Raw genomic sequence first — 16,758 nt, 5'->3', positions numbered from 1 at the left:
TGCAAGAGAAGAAGGAACCACGTATTTAAAAGGACATCAAAAAGAGACTATTACACACAATTTGACATCAATAAATCTGAACGTCACAAAATACGTGACGAACTTCGGGGCATCTCCAGACTGTGTGATGTGCACTCTTGGCTGTTGTGCGCATCTGCACACCTTCCCTGAAACAAGCCCTACCTGGGAGTGTAAGCTGCTCCTGAGTCCTACGAATCCTTTCAGCCAATCCGCCAACATGAGGGTTGTTTCGAGCTGTACTAAAGCACAACCCAATACACACACACACACACACACACACACACACACACACACACACACACACACCTCTCTGTATATTTGTGAAATTACACTCATTAAGTGAATTAAATTATAAGCAGCAAACAGGAGAGCCAAAGAGTTAAAGATGTTTGCAACACATGTGACCAAGAAAGTGTATAACACACAAGGAATTCCTACAAATCAATCAGAAAAATGCAGAAAACCCAATACAAAAGTGGACAAGAGATTTGAACAGGTGCTTCAAAATAGGGACTATCCAAAGTGCTAATAAACATACGAAAAGGTGTTTGACGTCAATAGTCATCAGAGAACTGGAAAAACACAAGGAGACACCACTACAAACCCACTGGGACGGCTAAAATTAAACAAGACAAAACAAAATCATGAGTGGCCGGTTAGCTCAGTTGGTTAGAGCATGGTGCTCTTCACAACAAGGTTGCTGGTTTGATCCCCACATGGGCCACTGTGAGCTGCGCCCTCCACAACTAGACTGAAACAACTACTTGACTTGGAGCTGATGGGTCCTGGAAAAACACACTTACACAAATAAAAGTTTTTTTTAAAAATCGTACAGTGACAACAGCAAGAAGGCAGGAAAACGTGGGGCAACCAGGACGCTTATTATTTGGGGAGGGGTATAAATTGCTCCGAGCACTCTGGAAAGCTCTTTGGAAGTACGCACTAAGGGTGGAAGTATGTACTAAGGGGAACACACGTGTACCTTGTGAACCAGGGATCCCACTCCTGGCTAGATAGCCGACATAAATGGGTACGTACGTTGACCAAAAGACATGTACAAGGAATTTCATAGCATAACAGGGGAACATTCCCAATGCTCCCCATCATGGAAACAGTAAACTAATTGTGGTATGTTCAAACTATGGAAGCCTAGGTAGCTGTGATGATGAACAAGCTACTGCTATACTCAACAAAATGGATGAAACTACAAATATGGAGTGAAAAAAGCAAAGGAACATAGAGCACATGCTGTGTGATTGCATCTGTGTAAACTTCAAAAGCAGGCAAACCTAGAGCATGGTTGTAGAAAACAGTACAGGCTTATCTTTGGGGCAGAGGTAGCATTTCAGGCCTGGGGGAAGGTATGTGAGACCTCAAGGTCTTGGTAAAGTTCAATTTTTTTTCTTTTCTTTATCAAGATGGTTGTTACAAACATGCATTCATTCTGTCAAAAAGTTGTTGTGCTGTGTATTTATGAATTAATGTGCATGTATGAATTAATGTACATTTCTTTATGCACAGTATGAGTCAATAAAACATTTACCAAAGAGACAATACGTCGGTTGCCAAGTAACTAAATGGCTTTCACAGTCCACTAACGCATTGCAGCCACTTGGATGTCACTGCAGGGGATGAGCCACATCAGGGACCGTGGAGCACGTTAGGAATGTGCACGTGTTTAGAGAGAAAAAAAATAAAAAGCCCCTGGGCTAAAGCAAAACGATGGTGACCTTTCACTGTTACTCAGTTGTGTTTGGATGCCTTTCGTGACGGCTAGCTCAGAGGAGTGGAGAGCAAGGGGGGGCTGCCTCGACCTCCCTCCAGCCCCCCATCTTGAGCAGTTGGAAGAAGCAATCCCTCCGTGGCCTTACTTCAAAGCCATGACTTTGAAGAAGAAAGTCTCCCGCTCCTGAGCCTCATTCTTAGATGGGGGAGGAAGACGGGAAGAAATAAGCCCACGTTTAAAGAAGCCGTGATAACTCTGGACTTTTGTGAGCTCTTTCCCAGAAAGGACTTGACCTACTGATTTTATTTACCTTTTTTTCACATGTATTAATATTTTATCTGCTACATAAGAAGCTCCCAATGAACACTTGTTGAAGGAAAGAAGGAAAGAATGCCTGAATAAATGAATAAGAGAATGAATGAATGAATGAATAAATGAATGAATGTATGAATGTATGAATAAAAGAAACTAGTCTGGATAGAACTGACTTGGGAAGTAACCATAAAACAGTGATCAATGATTGAGCACTATCCCAAGTGCTGAGATCTCAATTCAAACTCTTACTCCTTGTGTGACGTAAGTCCCTCCAGGTGTAAAGGGCAGTGCGTACCTGGCACACAGGCTACCTTTATGTAGATTTTCTAATTTCTCACGCCCAGCAGTACTCTCAGTTCTTAAAATGCATCGTTATGTAATCCTTAAAATGCCCCGCATAAGTTAGACACTGATAACCACACTTCCCAGACATGTTAACAAGATCAGGCAGGTAAAGAAATTTACCCCCAGATTAAATAGTACTGGCTGAACTAGAATTCAAACTTAAAAATGTTTAGCTTCAAAAGCCTGCGTGGTCACCTGGTATTTGATTTGAAATGCCAACTGATTCGGGTTTCATTTCTTTATACACAGTGATCTAGCAAAACGGTATTTGTTCTTTCAACCAGACCATGCTGAGAGTACTGAATACTTTTGGCTAAGAAGATTTCAGTTCCTTGGATCATATCCATCGCAGTGTAATTGGAAATCATTAAGCACAGATTTCCTATTTTGCTGATCTTGCTTTCAGTTTCCCTTCTGAGTAAAAAACAAAAACAAAAGTCATCTGTGTTTCCATTCAGAGCAGAATCTTACTAGAACAACAACGATGAACCCTAACTGAATGCTTACACGTTTCCAGGAATTGTTCTAAGTGATTCACATCAATCAGAAAATCACAGGTGATATCTGGTCTTATAGATGAGGAAACAGAGATCCCAGGAAATAGAAACTTCCCAAAGTCATGCAGCTAGTAAGTGATGAACTCAGATTGGGACTCCAGAAGCTGAGCCACTCACACTATCCCAAATTTCTCCAACTCTCATGAAAACGTAAGACCACATGCTCAAACACAAATCTGATTAAAGAGGATGACAGGAAAGAAAATTTCAGTACAAGATTCAGTGATGCTTTCCAAGAAAACTGTAAAAATAAACAAATTGCAAGCCACAGTCAGTCTTGCCAGTTAAGAAGCATCTTAGCAAAGCATCTGGTTTTCCTGGTGTTGGTTGCAAAGTATATAGAAATGCAGGCAGATATAAATGTCTAAATTTTAACACTGTGAAAATGGCTGAGTTAGGATGAATAACTCAGGAAGGATTAAGGCACACTTATCTTTATGTACCTCTACATTTTGGCTGTGATCTGGAGAGGACCTGAGGCTATGGGATTCTGCTGTCCTTCTCCACAGGTAGGTCATGCTTTTCCATACTGGCTTTCACAGCAATCTTTCCCCGCAGGACCATTGTGTGAAGGGTGACAGGGTAGAAGCTTCTAGGTATTATGTCATGCATGAGTAATACGACCACGAAAGAGGTGGCTCTCCCTCTAGTTCTATTGCTGTGTGCTAAACAGAGATGCCGACAGACACCCATATCTTGGTCTACGCCCGGTTAGAAAGCCAATAAACAGGCGAGCAGCGAGGCAGAGAAACGCCGCGGTTGCCCTGTGTCTGAGCCTTCGGTCTTGGCCAGGCTCCAACTTTCATTTTCATGAAGAGAATAACTGAAACTTAAACTCAGCTGAGGCTTCAGTCAAAGGAGGTGTGTCTGTTGTCCCGTGTGACGGGTTGCTCAGGCACATATAAGGCGAGTCCCCGAGCTGAGGGGCAGTCGCAGGCACCTGGCACCATGTGGCTACTCGTGCCCCTGGCTTTCGCTGGAAAGGTGCTCAGCACCTGCAGGAAGCAGCTGAGCTCTCTGTGGGGCAGCCTGGTCCCCCTGCTCCTCTGGCTCAGGGCAACACTCTGGCTGCCAGGGACTGATGGGGCACAGACGCTGAAGGACAAGAAAGAACCCGAGGGGACCAGAAACGAGGAGGAGGGCAGCGAGGATCAGTCCCTCATCCCCACCAGCGTCAACTACCACTTCACCCGCCAGTGCAACTACAAGTGTGGCTTCTGCTTCCACACGGCCAAGACGTCCTTCGTGCTGCCCCTCGAGGAGGCCAAAAAGGGGTTGCTGATGCTCAAGGATGCCGGTGAGTCCCCAGTTCTGTAAGAAACCAGGTGATCAGCCGCAGGCTGGGGGACAGGGCTTTGGGGGCACGCGCAGGCTGGAGAGTTTCTCCAGAAGTCTAGGCGTTTCCCATCACCAGGTGAGGGTGCCCTCTGGGAAGAGAAGGTTAGGTGAGTTTGGGGAGCAGTACCTACGACTCCCTAAACCCCAGAGCTGGCTGGTGGGTGGGTGAGTGGAGCAAACCCAGCCCTGCCCCTTCTGCCTGGCTCCCAGTCTGCCCAGCATTCTGACAAGGCAGGTGGGCAGGTGGTGGTACTGAGTCTGTCCAAAGCTTGATGGACCAGAATTTTCCAGGAATGGTGAACGAGGAAAGTTGAAAAACACTTGGACTTAAGACATGCAGTACTTGAGTCTTTCATTTTGGAATGTGTATGGGCTCTTAATAAGGAACGTTAAAGAAACTCTGTACAACTCAAACGATGCAGTGACGTTGCTCTCAGGAGTTGCTCGCTGAACTCACCACTAGTAACGCGGAGGCACCTCAGACAGAACGCATTATCTCCAACTCAACGGCGTTATCTCGCCCTCCAACTCTGCCCTTCCTCCCGTCTTTCTTTCCCAGAGCACCTCCTCAGCTAGCAATCTCAGCAATATCACCCATCCCCCCCCCCCACAACTGGCTTGACTTTTTTACAGAAGCAGAAGATGCGTGCACAAAGCCACCCACATCTTGAGGGCACATCTGGGTGAATTTCACAAAGTGACCACATCCTAATAAATAGCCGCAGATCCAGGAAGAAGATATCATAGTGACCAAAGAGCGTGCTTCCTTCCAGCTATGCCCTTCCACGCCCCCCCCCCCCAAGAGTTACCCCTAGCTTGTACCACACAGACGGGTTTTCCCAATTTTGTGCTTTATGTCCTAAAATCACACAGTTCGCGTGTGATTGGATCTGACTTCTTTTCTCCCTGTTACGCTCGCTCAGTCCTGCACAGCTGATCTAAGCGCAGACGTGCCTCGCCATTCCAAGTTCCCGGGGGGTCTCTCTGAGGGCCTCCCCATTTCTCACCAGGACTGCTGCATTTCATGTCCTTGTCTCTGCTAAAGTCTGTTTTGATGCTTTAACTGCCCCACCCAACTCTCTTGCGTGGCTTCACACCCCACACGTATGAGCACCGACTTGGCAAGCTCAGCATTACCATCCGCGTCCCCCACCCCAAGGCCCGATGCCCCCTGTGTGGTGGCCACATCGCATTACACCCACTCACCCCAACACCTGCATCATCAGCTTGTACTCGTCTGTTCTCTCTTCCTGGAATGCCGGTCCCCCCAATCTCTGCTAACGATGTGGCCACTAGTGCAGAGAGCATCTAACAAAGACTCCGTGAGCTGAGTGGAAATGAATCAAATTCAAAACGAACTCCCATGTGACACTATCGCTGTATAAAAATCTGAATTTCAAAATATTCCAGGTCTTCGAGTTCCTCATGGTATGTGTGTCTCCATTCCCTCTACTCTTTCCTCCACTCCACCAAAATTACAGGAAAATCATTAAAAGAAGGGGAATCAACCTGTAAGAAATGACCATAATTGCTGTAATGGACCGGGGGCACCTGGGTGGTTTCAGCACATGTCTGCTGGGGGAATGGCTGCTAGAGGCTCTCCAGCCTGCCCTGTGGAATGCAGGAAGTTTCGGGAATGGGAGCCAGGCCGTGAGTGAGAAGTAAGGTGTGAGGCCGGGAAAGGCAGATACGCTGCTTTCCCCACCTTGGTCAGGTGAGGCCTGTGATAGAATTTCCAGAAAGAGAAAAAAATTAAATTTGAGAAGAGGTGGGAACTGCATCAGAAAAATCCCCAAAATAAAAGGGCTGTGTTTTTAGATTGAGGGCCTTCAGAGTGCTCCCAACAGTGAATAGAGACAGATTCCACTAAGCACATCATCTGACATTTCAGAACACTAGAAAGAAAGCTTCTGGAAGTGAAAAAGCCATACACTTAAAAAGGATTGTTTATGAGAGTGTTATCAGACTTCCCAACAAGAATATTAAAACCTAGGAAACAATAGGCAAGCCCCTAAAATTGAGAGTGCAAAGTGATTTCACCCAGAACATTGTATGTGGCCAAACAACTGATTACAAATCTATTTGAAAACATACAATCCCTCACTTTAATTCACAGTTTACATTTTTTCAACAAACGCCAAAAAGAATTTTCCAAAATAAGGGAGTAAACCAAAGGAAAGTAGGTCCAGTATTCCAGGACAAGAGGCATCCAGGGCACGTAAAGGGGAAAGAAAAGTCCCAAATCCATGTAAAATGATGTGCCAGTGCTGAGTGGCCCAAGAATAACCATTCTGAATTGTTCTAGATTGAAGGGGAAGTGCTTTCATTTTTTGCTTCACAAGTCTCAGGGTGGTTGCCTCTTTGTACCCTTGGGTTTCTAAGCAAATCTGTCATCTGTGTAACTAATTATCTACGTTACAGTGCATGTATTTTAAAATAGGGGAAAAAAACAACTTCAGGCGATGTTTTTATTCTGGGGGACCCTGGATGACATACATGGTATTCCCATAAAGTGGGGTTGACAGGGAACTGGGGTTAGAGAAGGCAAGGATAATGAGAAGTTTTATTTCATTTCTGTTACATAGAGAAAATAGGACTTTGGCCATTGCAATAATAATGGATGTTTGTGAAATGGAAAACTAGAAGGAAACATGTCTATCTCCCTTCTCCCAGGTATGGAGAAGATAAACTTTTCGGGCGGAGAGCCTTTCATTCACCAGCGGGGCGACTACCTGGGCAAGCTGGTGAAGTTTTGCAAAGAGGACCTCGCTCTGCCCAGCGTGAGCATTGTCAGCAATGGTAGCCTGATCCGGGAGCAGTGGTTCAAGAGTTATGGTACGCTGCACTGTGTCGTCGTGACACCGCGCTTGTCCTGCTAAGATAGTTGTTGCTGTATTTGCTTCCGTCCTGGGCCTTGGGCCAGGTGTGCGGGGCACCGGGACGGAGAAAAACTACACACCCTTATTGTAATCTCTTTTCAAACTGTGCTTGGAGTTAATGGCATTTCAGTTGTGTAGGGCTCTTGGTAAACAAACGTGGCCAGACAGATAACAGAAAACATGAGTAAGCATGACTCCTCTGCATGTTTCAGTGGGGTGAGTAGTAGGGGCTGAGGCTGTAGCTTAGTCACCTGGGGGGAACAAGAGCACAGCTTACAGTTGTGCAAGCCCTGACCTTATTGTTCATTTGCTATCATGTGATTTTTTAAAATACATACAGAAATAACCGTTTTTTGTTGGTTTGATAGGAAGTAAGCGATTGGACCGCGGTTCTTCTCACTGTTTTTGGAAACTCTGGTTTCTGTAATTTGAGAGCAAGTTTAAGAATTGACCTTGTAGTCAATTCTGCATAGCCAAGAAACCTAGGAAAACTCAAACCTGGTCAGCTGCAAGAACCTGGCAATGAACGACTGGGTTGTAAAGAACACCTGTGCTAAGAGTACAGCGTCACTCTTAGTCACTCTTAGGAGGGAATTACAGGAGTAATAAGAAACGTAGAGGAGAAAGCAATATTACAGAAAGTGATGGGAGAGAGACCAAAACAAAGATAAGTCTCCCCAGCATTTTCTGGGCTCAACAAGCCACTACCACAGCTCCTAATACGCTGTGTGACAGGGAGGGGCCGTACGTTTTCTGGGTCCTCCATCAAACTCCCATTATCCTGTTTTCCTATGCATCTAACACGGTTGTGCTTGCCATATGGTCAGATCTCTATAAATATTTAGATGATGAATCAAATACATAAAAGATGTCAAGCAGAAGTCAAAGAGTGTGGCTCTCCTACAGAGCAATTTTATTTACGGAATGAGTAAAGAAGTAAATCAGTAAATGTTCACAGATCCAAAGTAGCCACCTGTCTCAGAAATCACCTGATGTGATGCACAATTCATGAGAAACTTCATTTAAATATATTGATAAATGCTCACACGTATACATGTGCAGAGTTTTAGAATGAGCTAGTGTAACTGTCTCCATCATCTTATTGTATGTGTTTTTTCAAGATTATTTCACACAAGAACCAATGCACATTTCAGTGAGTTTTGTGATTAGGAGGAAAAATGTTCATTTTTTAAAAAAATTAAAGTGTAGGTACAGGCAAATTATGTTTTATCATAAGGAGATATAAACAGCCAAGAGGGCTTGGTCCTTTGGTGGAAATGATTAAAGATGGTCGTTTTCCCTCAGGTGAATATTTGGACATTCTTGCCATCTCCTGCGACAGCTTTGATGAGCAAGTTAATGTTCTTATCGGCCGTGGTCAAGGAAAGATAAACCACGTGGAAAATCTTCAAAAACTGAGGAAGTGGTGTCGCGATTATAAAGTAGCCTTCAAGATAAATTCTGTCATTAATCGATTCAACGTGGAAGAGGATATGAAGGAACACATTAAAGCACTGAACCCTGTCCGCTGGAAGGTAAGTACACAGTGTTGCTTTTTTTGTAATTAAAAAAAAAAACAACAACAACCAATAAACGTTCAGGAGAGAACTGCTTCTGTGAAGTGAAAACTGATAAGGGTCCAGAGAACTCTGGAAGCTATGGCTCCAGCCAGGAAGCCGAGCTCTGGCTCCTTCTTTCTTCTGTTGAACTTCAAATTACTCACATTCTCTTGGCCTCAGTTTCCCCTCCTGAAAACTGGAACTGATTCCCTTCTGGAATATTGTGAGGATAAAGGCCAGAAGATACATTAAGTGTGGGGGGGTGTTCTGAAGTCCATGCCTACAGAAAGCCAAACTATATTTATTTATGAACTAGAATAAGGCTGGATTTCTTTCTAAAAACTCTTGGATTATTTATAAATGGCTATTTGTTTTTCATAAATTCTGTGAATACATTTTTCATAGAATTATTAAAAGATATTGAGGACAAGGCCATCCTCCAGTTGTAGCAAAATTCATTCACCAAGATTCGTGCTTTAGGACTGGCCCCACTCTAAGCTACTAAAGTGTCTGAAGTTCAAAGACATGCAAGCCAATGCCCTGTATAGCACCCACAAAGAGCCGATACTTGCACATAATTATAAATTAAAGTTTCCTACCCCGGCTACTTTTCAGATTCAACTCTGGGAACAGTTTTAAAAACAGCTTCTTGGACCTTACTCCATGCCCACCCTGGTGGGGGTTGAGAGTGGGGCAGACATTAGCGGGGGACGGGGGGTTTTCATGAATACATATCCTTGATAAGCTGCCCTAATGATTGTTTATATAGCTACCCAAACTCTGTGCCTGGACAAAGAGTAGATGCAACTAAGGATAAGACGGAGAATTTAATCTAGTGAGCATTGCCTCATTCGCTCTGAAATTGCCTTTTCAAAATCCTGCCGTTTTTAGAGGGAGAGGCTTAGTTGCGACCTGTTCGGAATGCAGTTTCCTCATCAGATCGTTAGTGTCCGCAGGCTGCAAATTGATGCAGATGTAACTTGATGCCCCTGGATCAGGTGCCTATTCTTGTGTAATCACTCATGTGGTTCAGGAGCTGGTTTTCCAGGCTGCCTCCTCCAGGGAGGCCCTGGGCTTGCAGCCTCCATCAGCCTTACACCAGGGCTGAGCACTCCTGGGAGATAAAGGCCCTGTGGTATTCATCAACCACGTATTCATGTCACCTGCTGGCTTGCTCAAGCAGCAACAGATTGGGCTCCACCTGGCCCCCCTCATCTGATCCCCCCCACCAACGCCCCCTCTCTCTCTCTCTCTCTCTCTTTCTCTCTCTCTCTCTCTCTCTCTCTCTCTCTCACACACACACACACACACACGAACACACTGCTCTCTTTCAACATCCTATACTCAGCTTTCTCCCGAGAGGCCCCCACATTCTAGCTGGTGGATTCTGGAGCCAGAGTCAGCAGGGAAATCTCCCACGTGTGTCATCACCTATCTGACACTCAAGTCAGCTTGGGATGCCAGCCTGTGTGGAAAGCTCCCCTCCCTGCCAGGGTTCTCTCCTCGTCCTGTGCCTGGACTGGCGTGGGTGATGTGGCTACAAAGGTCAGTGAGCTTCCCTCCCAAGATGCTCACAGCCTACCGTGAGAGACAGCATTGAAAGCAAATCGGAGAATCGCCAGGTGACCGGGGCAGTGCAGGCAGATGTCACAGGATTGGGGAGCGCAGAAGGACGGGCGACTGGACAGGGAACAGAGCAAGCAAAGAAGGCTAAATTGAGGGCATTAAAAGTCACTTCTGTGCTGGCTAGAATGTAATCAAATGCTCCATAGAATCCCCCCCTTACGTGAAAACCCTACAGACCTGGATCGGCACCAGCTCTGTCATTGCTCAGCTGCCACCTACCGTTACCTTGAACAAGTCCCTGGGACTGAGTTTTCCTTTGCAGACAATGTATTTCTTATGATAGAATAACACATTGCACACACACACACACACACACACACACACATCTATTTACTTAAAAGAATGTTGAAAAAGACTATTAATGGCTTTGGAAGACCGTCCTTATGTATTAACTGGAAAACCAATACATTCTCAAGGCCTTAATAAGGATATATTAAAAATCAAAGGAAATGACATTTTGAAAATATTTATTTTTTGGTTTGGGATTTGAAATGATGTGTTTCTTTTATGGATGCTTTTGCATGGCTCATAGTTCCTTCACTACACGTCTGTTATTTCGTAATCTTGAAAAATAGATTGTAAGGCTAGATCAAATATCATCTAGACCAGTTTTTTAAACTTTGTATTTTAAGAATGTTTGCACTCCCTACATTCCAGGGAGAGGTCTCATTTCCTCAGAGAGCACTGCCTTTCTAGAATGGTCCTTAGTTCAAGGAGTCTCGTTTCTTACGAGAGGAAGCTCGGGTCTGGGGAAAATGAGGTTTGGGGTAAAAAATGATGGAAAGCTCCTTGCAAAGCAAATACTACACTTGTTTTTCAGGTCTTCCAGTGCCTCCTAATTGAGGGCGAGAATTCTGGAGAAGATGCCCTGAGAGAAGCAGAACGATTCATCATTAGTGATGAAGAGTTTGAAGGCTTCTTAGAGCGCCACAAAGAGGTGTCCTGTTTGGTGCCAGAGTCGAACCAGAAGGTTATATACAGCAAACGCTGTTTTCTTCCCACACCGTTAGATTAATCCCAAAGAGGACAATTTCCTGCCAAGGGCTCCACAGTGCCAGTCGGAGGGTGCATCGCGGGGGACGGGACCTCAGGGCAGAGGTCCAATGTCCACCCTGCACCTCCCAGCTGGGGCTTTGAAGAAGCCCAAGGTGGTGCCCTACCCACCAGTGGGTAAAGTGGTACCGAGGAGAGCGGTGTGAGATTAGTGGTGATCTCTCTTCATGTAATACATACATAGACAAAGGGGGAAATTAGGTGCATGGTGGACACAGCCACTGGGGATATTGAATAATAAAGAACAGGACTCCCCCACAGCTCGAGGCAATGGGGACAGTACCCTGCAGATTCCTCTGTCAGAGGAGCTTTCAGAGCCACATTGGACCCTGCCCCTGGCGGCCTGGGCCTGTGTGAATCTGTTGCAATCTGAATGGACACAAACATGCCCCTGGAGATGTGTTAGGTGCGGATGACTCACCTCTTGAAGGGCATGCCCACAGAGGCTCAAGCAGTTTAAGAAGAACTGAAGCCAGAATAACACACACACACACACACACACACACACACACACACACACACTTTGTAGGACAGAGTTGAGCGTGCATATTAAAAAATACACTTAAAACTAAATGTGTATTTAATCTCTCCTTTGCAGATGAAAGATTCCTACCTTATCCTGGACGAATACGTGAGTATTTCTAATAAATTGTAAAATTATCCCTTAAAATGAATTCAGCCCAAGTTACAATGAGTGCAATCATTTAGTCCACACTGTTCTTCTCAGCCAGCATTTCGTATGTTGATTGTCACTGATTAGCCTGAATATGTTGCAGCCCTGATTTCACTGTGTCAAGCTCTGACCTTGGCACTAGGGCAGGTACCCCCCTGACCCGGTCCCTGTCTGCACTAAACCCCAGATGATGGTTTCTCCCATGTGGCTGGGATCCATGGATGTCACATCGAAGTTTACACGACACAAAGCGGGGCCATCTTGGGCTAGGGGTTCTCTGGCGACAGGGCACACAGGGCACTTTAAAGGGAAGTCATATTACACTTGACATACCTTTAATACCTCCAATTCTGTCAGCTAACCCTCTGATAATCTTGACTTTGGTGAGACGAGGTTCCTCTTCAAAAGCTGCTTACATTATCCTTATTCCAACTGCCTTCCAAAGGAAAAGGAAAAGCTACCCTTCTCAACACTGAAAAATACATCACTTCTCCCTTTCCCTTCTCTCTTTTTTGTTTGCTTGTTTTTGTCTAGATTCATAAACTTCTAGCAAAGAGCAAATAATTCCATTCAAAGAGCTGTTTTTAAGAAATGAACTCCAACAAGAACCATGGCTTCAGTATTTAAATTGAACGTGTTATTTTGAGAAATGCTTATTGTGACTTTTGGTATTTTACTATTTTAAGTAAGTCCAAGACACTTCACAGCCATTTCTTTTTTGTCACTATGAGCTCTTTTCAGGGGCATAAGGATAAAGGTGACAATGCAAATGTTCAGTTGGTGGGTTGAAGGTAGAGGGGTGAATTCAAACAGAATTCATTTTGGGAAGCCAAATCATCACGATTGGCTGGAGGTCTTGACAAGCCTTTCTCCACCAACTGTCTTCTTTCACACAGTTGGAACAAACACAGAGTTGCCACAATTTGCTTTTGGCAATTTAAGAACGTGTTGATTCCACAAATACTCCTGGTGCTCCTACAAACTGCTCAGGGTCCACGGTGGGTCATAGACGTGTGAAGACCTCGTTCCTGCCTATACGGTGGATGCTTAAAGGATAAAGACGAAGAGCCTTCGCTGGGCTTACAGATTCTTCTCGATCTGGTGTCTCAGCCTCTGCATCTCCATTCTTATTCTTCTCCCTTCCTCTAAAGAAACTTTTTATTACTATTTACACTTATATATTCATGCCTGCACAGCTTTCACTCCAGCAACACCAGCGACCTGCAGTTTCCTAAACACACCATGCTGTTCCCCGCAGCTTACCATTCCAAAGCATCATTTAGATGTCAACGTTTTTTGAGAGTCTTTCCTGATGACTCCCCCCCACACACACACACAATGGAGGGACGTGCAGCATGTAAACAATTGATTGATGTAACGCGTTTATGGGGCTTACCGTGAGCTGGCCGAGTAGAAGTGGGGTCCAAGGAGCGCAGCATCCACAGTGGAGAATCTGGCCCACAGCTCTCAGCACACCTGTGCTGAGATGATTGCAATCTCAGCCATCTTTTTGGGTGAACCCTCAAAATTGAGTTGTACAAGATAAAGTGTATAGAAATGCCCCAATTTCTGTCATGAATTTCTATCTAGATGCGCTTCCTGAACTGTACAAACGGGCGGAAGGAACCTTCCAAGTCCATCCTGGATGTTGGAGTAGAAGCAGCTATACAATTCAGTGGCTTTGATGAAAAGATGTTTCTGAAGCGAGGAGGAAAGTATATGTGGAGCAAGGCAGACCTCAGGCTGGACTGGTAAGGCTCACAGCGGACCGGCCTGCGGCCCATGTGGAACTCTCACTCAGACTCAGCGCACCGCCTCCACCATCTGCCGGGCTTCTTGGTGGCACTTCTCAGGGGCCCTGAAGCTGATTTTCTGTTGCACTTGACATCTGATTCTCTACAGTAACCGAACTCATAACTTGGATAATCGAATTCCATAGATGATGCAAAATCCATTAACTTTAGTTAATTAGTTTATCTTGGTACTGGTCTTTGAGCCTTGTTTAGTATGACCCCCGTATTTCCACTTTGAAGTAATTTTTTCCAGTTTGTTCATATGATACTCAAATATTTTCTGCTAAATACCGAAATGCCAATTTTCACATCTGAAAAAATTGCAAAATATCTGTCCCGAACATTTCTACCTGTAACGCTTTCCTTTTCTGCCCTTATACCATTGCAATCCTTGACTTTCTCCCCAGAAGTTCAGAAATAGTCAACAGGTATTTCAAAGGGTAAGAAACGATAATCTTATCAGTCTTCAGTAAGTACCCAGGAGGACAATCCAGGCATGGACGCTCAGGCATGGCCCCTGGTCCACGCTGACTATTCCGAGAATGTTAGCTATCTCCCGCCCTCTCTTTTCTCTTCCAAGATTCTTAGCAAAACCAAGATATGCTTTTCATTTCATGGTGAAGTCGACAAGGGGGTCAGTGTTTGGGCAGCTGTGTGAACCTCTATATTCAAGCCATATGAGTCCGTGAAGCAGAAAGACGCGAGTTGATTTAAGTGAATGGCTGTCCCCATATCTCTGGACTACCATGAGCTGCTCCTGAAAAGCACCGGACCCAGCCTATAGGAAAAACTGTGTTAACGAGTGTAGAATGCACTGGGATTTTATGTACATAAAGCCGTGGCACGATACAAATTTTCTCAATTAACTCCTACTCACTTGAAATAAGATATAACCTTATTTCAAATTAGGTCAGAAAGACAAGATCCAGTGCCTTTCTTTTCTAGCTCTAAGAAAGTGCTGGAGGAAAATTGTGACTTAGACTGGGTCAGGGAACAGAGTCCTCTCCTTCTGGGAATAATCACATGCAGTTTGTTTATGTAACCTAGATAGTATCTCATTGCCTCCAAAATAATAATTTCCTGTTATTGTTTCAAAAAAAGCAAAATCATGGAAAATGTTTTGCCCAAGCAAGAAAACTTTTAATTCAGGTGCCATTCCACTGTGCGTCACTAAGGGGCGTTTAAAGGTTGCCTGATTGCATTACACCACCAGGCAGAAACTCCATAATCGGTGCTCAGAACTGGCTGGTTTTGAAAGGTTTGTTCTTTGTGATTATTTTCCTCAGAAGAGATTGTCCTACTTCAACTTTTAGGTCACTATAAGTCAACTAAAATGTGTTTTTGTCCCATCGAGTTGTCATGGATTTTCAAATTTATAGTTTTACTTTTTAAGAGAAAAATGAACTGGAAAGTTTTTTTCCCCCCTGTGGATTTTGATAGTGTCTGACCTATGATCCTGCTAACCTAATCAGGATAAACACAAAACAGGTGTTTTACTTAACACGAGTGTGTTTTGCTGATTTTCACATTATTCGATAATAGAAAGATCACATAATGTGAAATCATCGAAGACATTGCCTCGTATACAGCAGATACTCAGTCAATATTATTTGAAACAAAATCCAAATCGGAAGCCTAGGTCCTCTGAGTCAGAGTGAATTTTTCTCAAGCTGAGGGAAACTGTATTTCTCTTTCCCCAAAGAGAAATATAAAACAGAACAAAACAAACGGAAAAAAAAAGCTGCACTTAAGAAATAAGCTACAGTATTTTAAATACGTTATCCAGTTCCTTTATACATTATCCAGTTCCTTTTGTACTATCATCTCCCTTCCTTATGCACTATCAAAATTTGCAAAGCCTTAATGTTTAAAATATTCAAATGTTAATTTTTCTTCAAGGGGAGAAACAAAGACTTTTAGCATTGCCATAAAATTCAAATTTGGATTCTATAATATTTTGCTTTATTTTTTTTCAGTTTTAAATGTGAGTCCTCAGTTTTATGACATGTGTTCCTTTTTTTAGGGAAAACAAAGGATAATTTCATAGAGGTAGCTCAATTTCAGTGTGAAGGGCAAATATTTTGTGGCACCTTTAATTATTGCTTACGTCTACACTGGAACAACGTCACTGGCATTTTGTCTTAAGAAACATAGGTGCGTCAGATATGAGTAACAGCATATTAGGTTTAAAAGTACGAATCATCTCCATTATTTAGTGATAAATGATATGAAAGGTACCTGTTTTCTTATAAGCGTAAAGATGAGTGAGATCATTTGACTGAACCATCTGAAATGTAGGCTCCTGTCTATTCCTGTCTGGAGTTTGGAATAGAGTCGTTGGGTCCCTAGAGAGAATCATGATCCTAACAATGTCGCAATAGGCCTCTATCAGGCAATAATTGATCGTGTGGGCTACCCCCTTGTTGAAAGGACTGTTCAATCAACCATGATACGAGAAAGACAAATGAAGCTGTAAGATTTTAAGGCTTTTTCTTGAGTGTACATAGGAGGTCTGAATTTTGGGGGGAATATCTGTATATATTTTTTTCTGTATATGTGATGCTCTTAAGTATTGGTTTGATGGGTTGTCAGACATTATAATATATTAAAGTATGTTTTGCACACTGCCTTCTCTCTGTGTGGGTCAATGTGAATGTTTAAAGTAACTGCGTGCTTTACAAACGGTCATTGCTAAAGGCAAGTACAATTTCAAAATAAACATACTTATCCATAATTAAAAAGCACATTTCAGACAACCCTCTTGGCTACGAGGTGGAGTAAAGGCGAACCATTGGGAACATATTCTTGTTTTCTAAAATGAAAGCCAGCATCTTGGGGACCCAGCATCCAAGACCTTGTCAAGCCAGAAAGAG

General features: G+C 43.8%; 1 protein-coding gene across 1 annotated transcript; it reads left to right on the top strand.

Annotated features, from left to right (window-relative positions):
- Nucleotides 1-3,898: 3,898 nt before the first annotated feature.
- Nucleotides 3,899-16,517, top strand: RSAD2 (radical S-adenosyl methionine domain containing 2). Its single transcript, XM_081067863.1, has 6 exons — nt 3,899-4,261; nt 6,976-7,137; nt 8,487-8,716; nt 11,187-11,336; nt 12,018-12,050; nt 13,683-16,517. The coding sequence occupies exons 1-6, from the start codon at nt 3,913-3,915 to the stop codon at nt 13,845-13,847; spliced, it is 1,089 nt and encodes a 362-aa protein (XP_080923989.1). The 5' UTR covers nt 3,899-3,912; the 3' UTR covers nt 13,848-16,517.
- Nucleotides 16,518-16,758: the final 241 nt, after the last annotated feature.

The sequence above is a fragment of the Rhinolophus hipposideros genome (genome assembly GCF_964194185.1).
Source record: "Rhinolophus hipposideros genome assembly, chromosome: 12".
NCBI lineage: Eukaryota > Metazoa > Chordata > Mammalia > Chiroptera > Rhinolophidae > Rhinolophus > Rhinolophus hipposideros.
The sequence above is the reverse complement of the archived record's forward strand: the minus strand, read 5'-3'. Positions and strand labels throughout refer to the sequence as shown.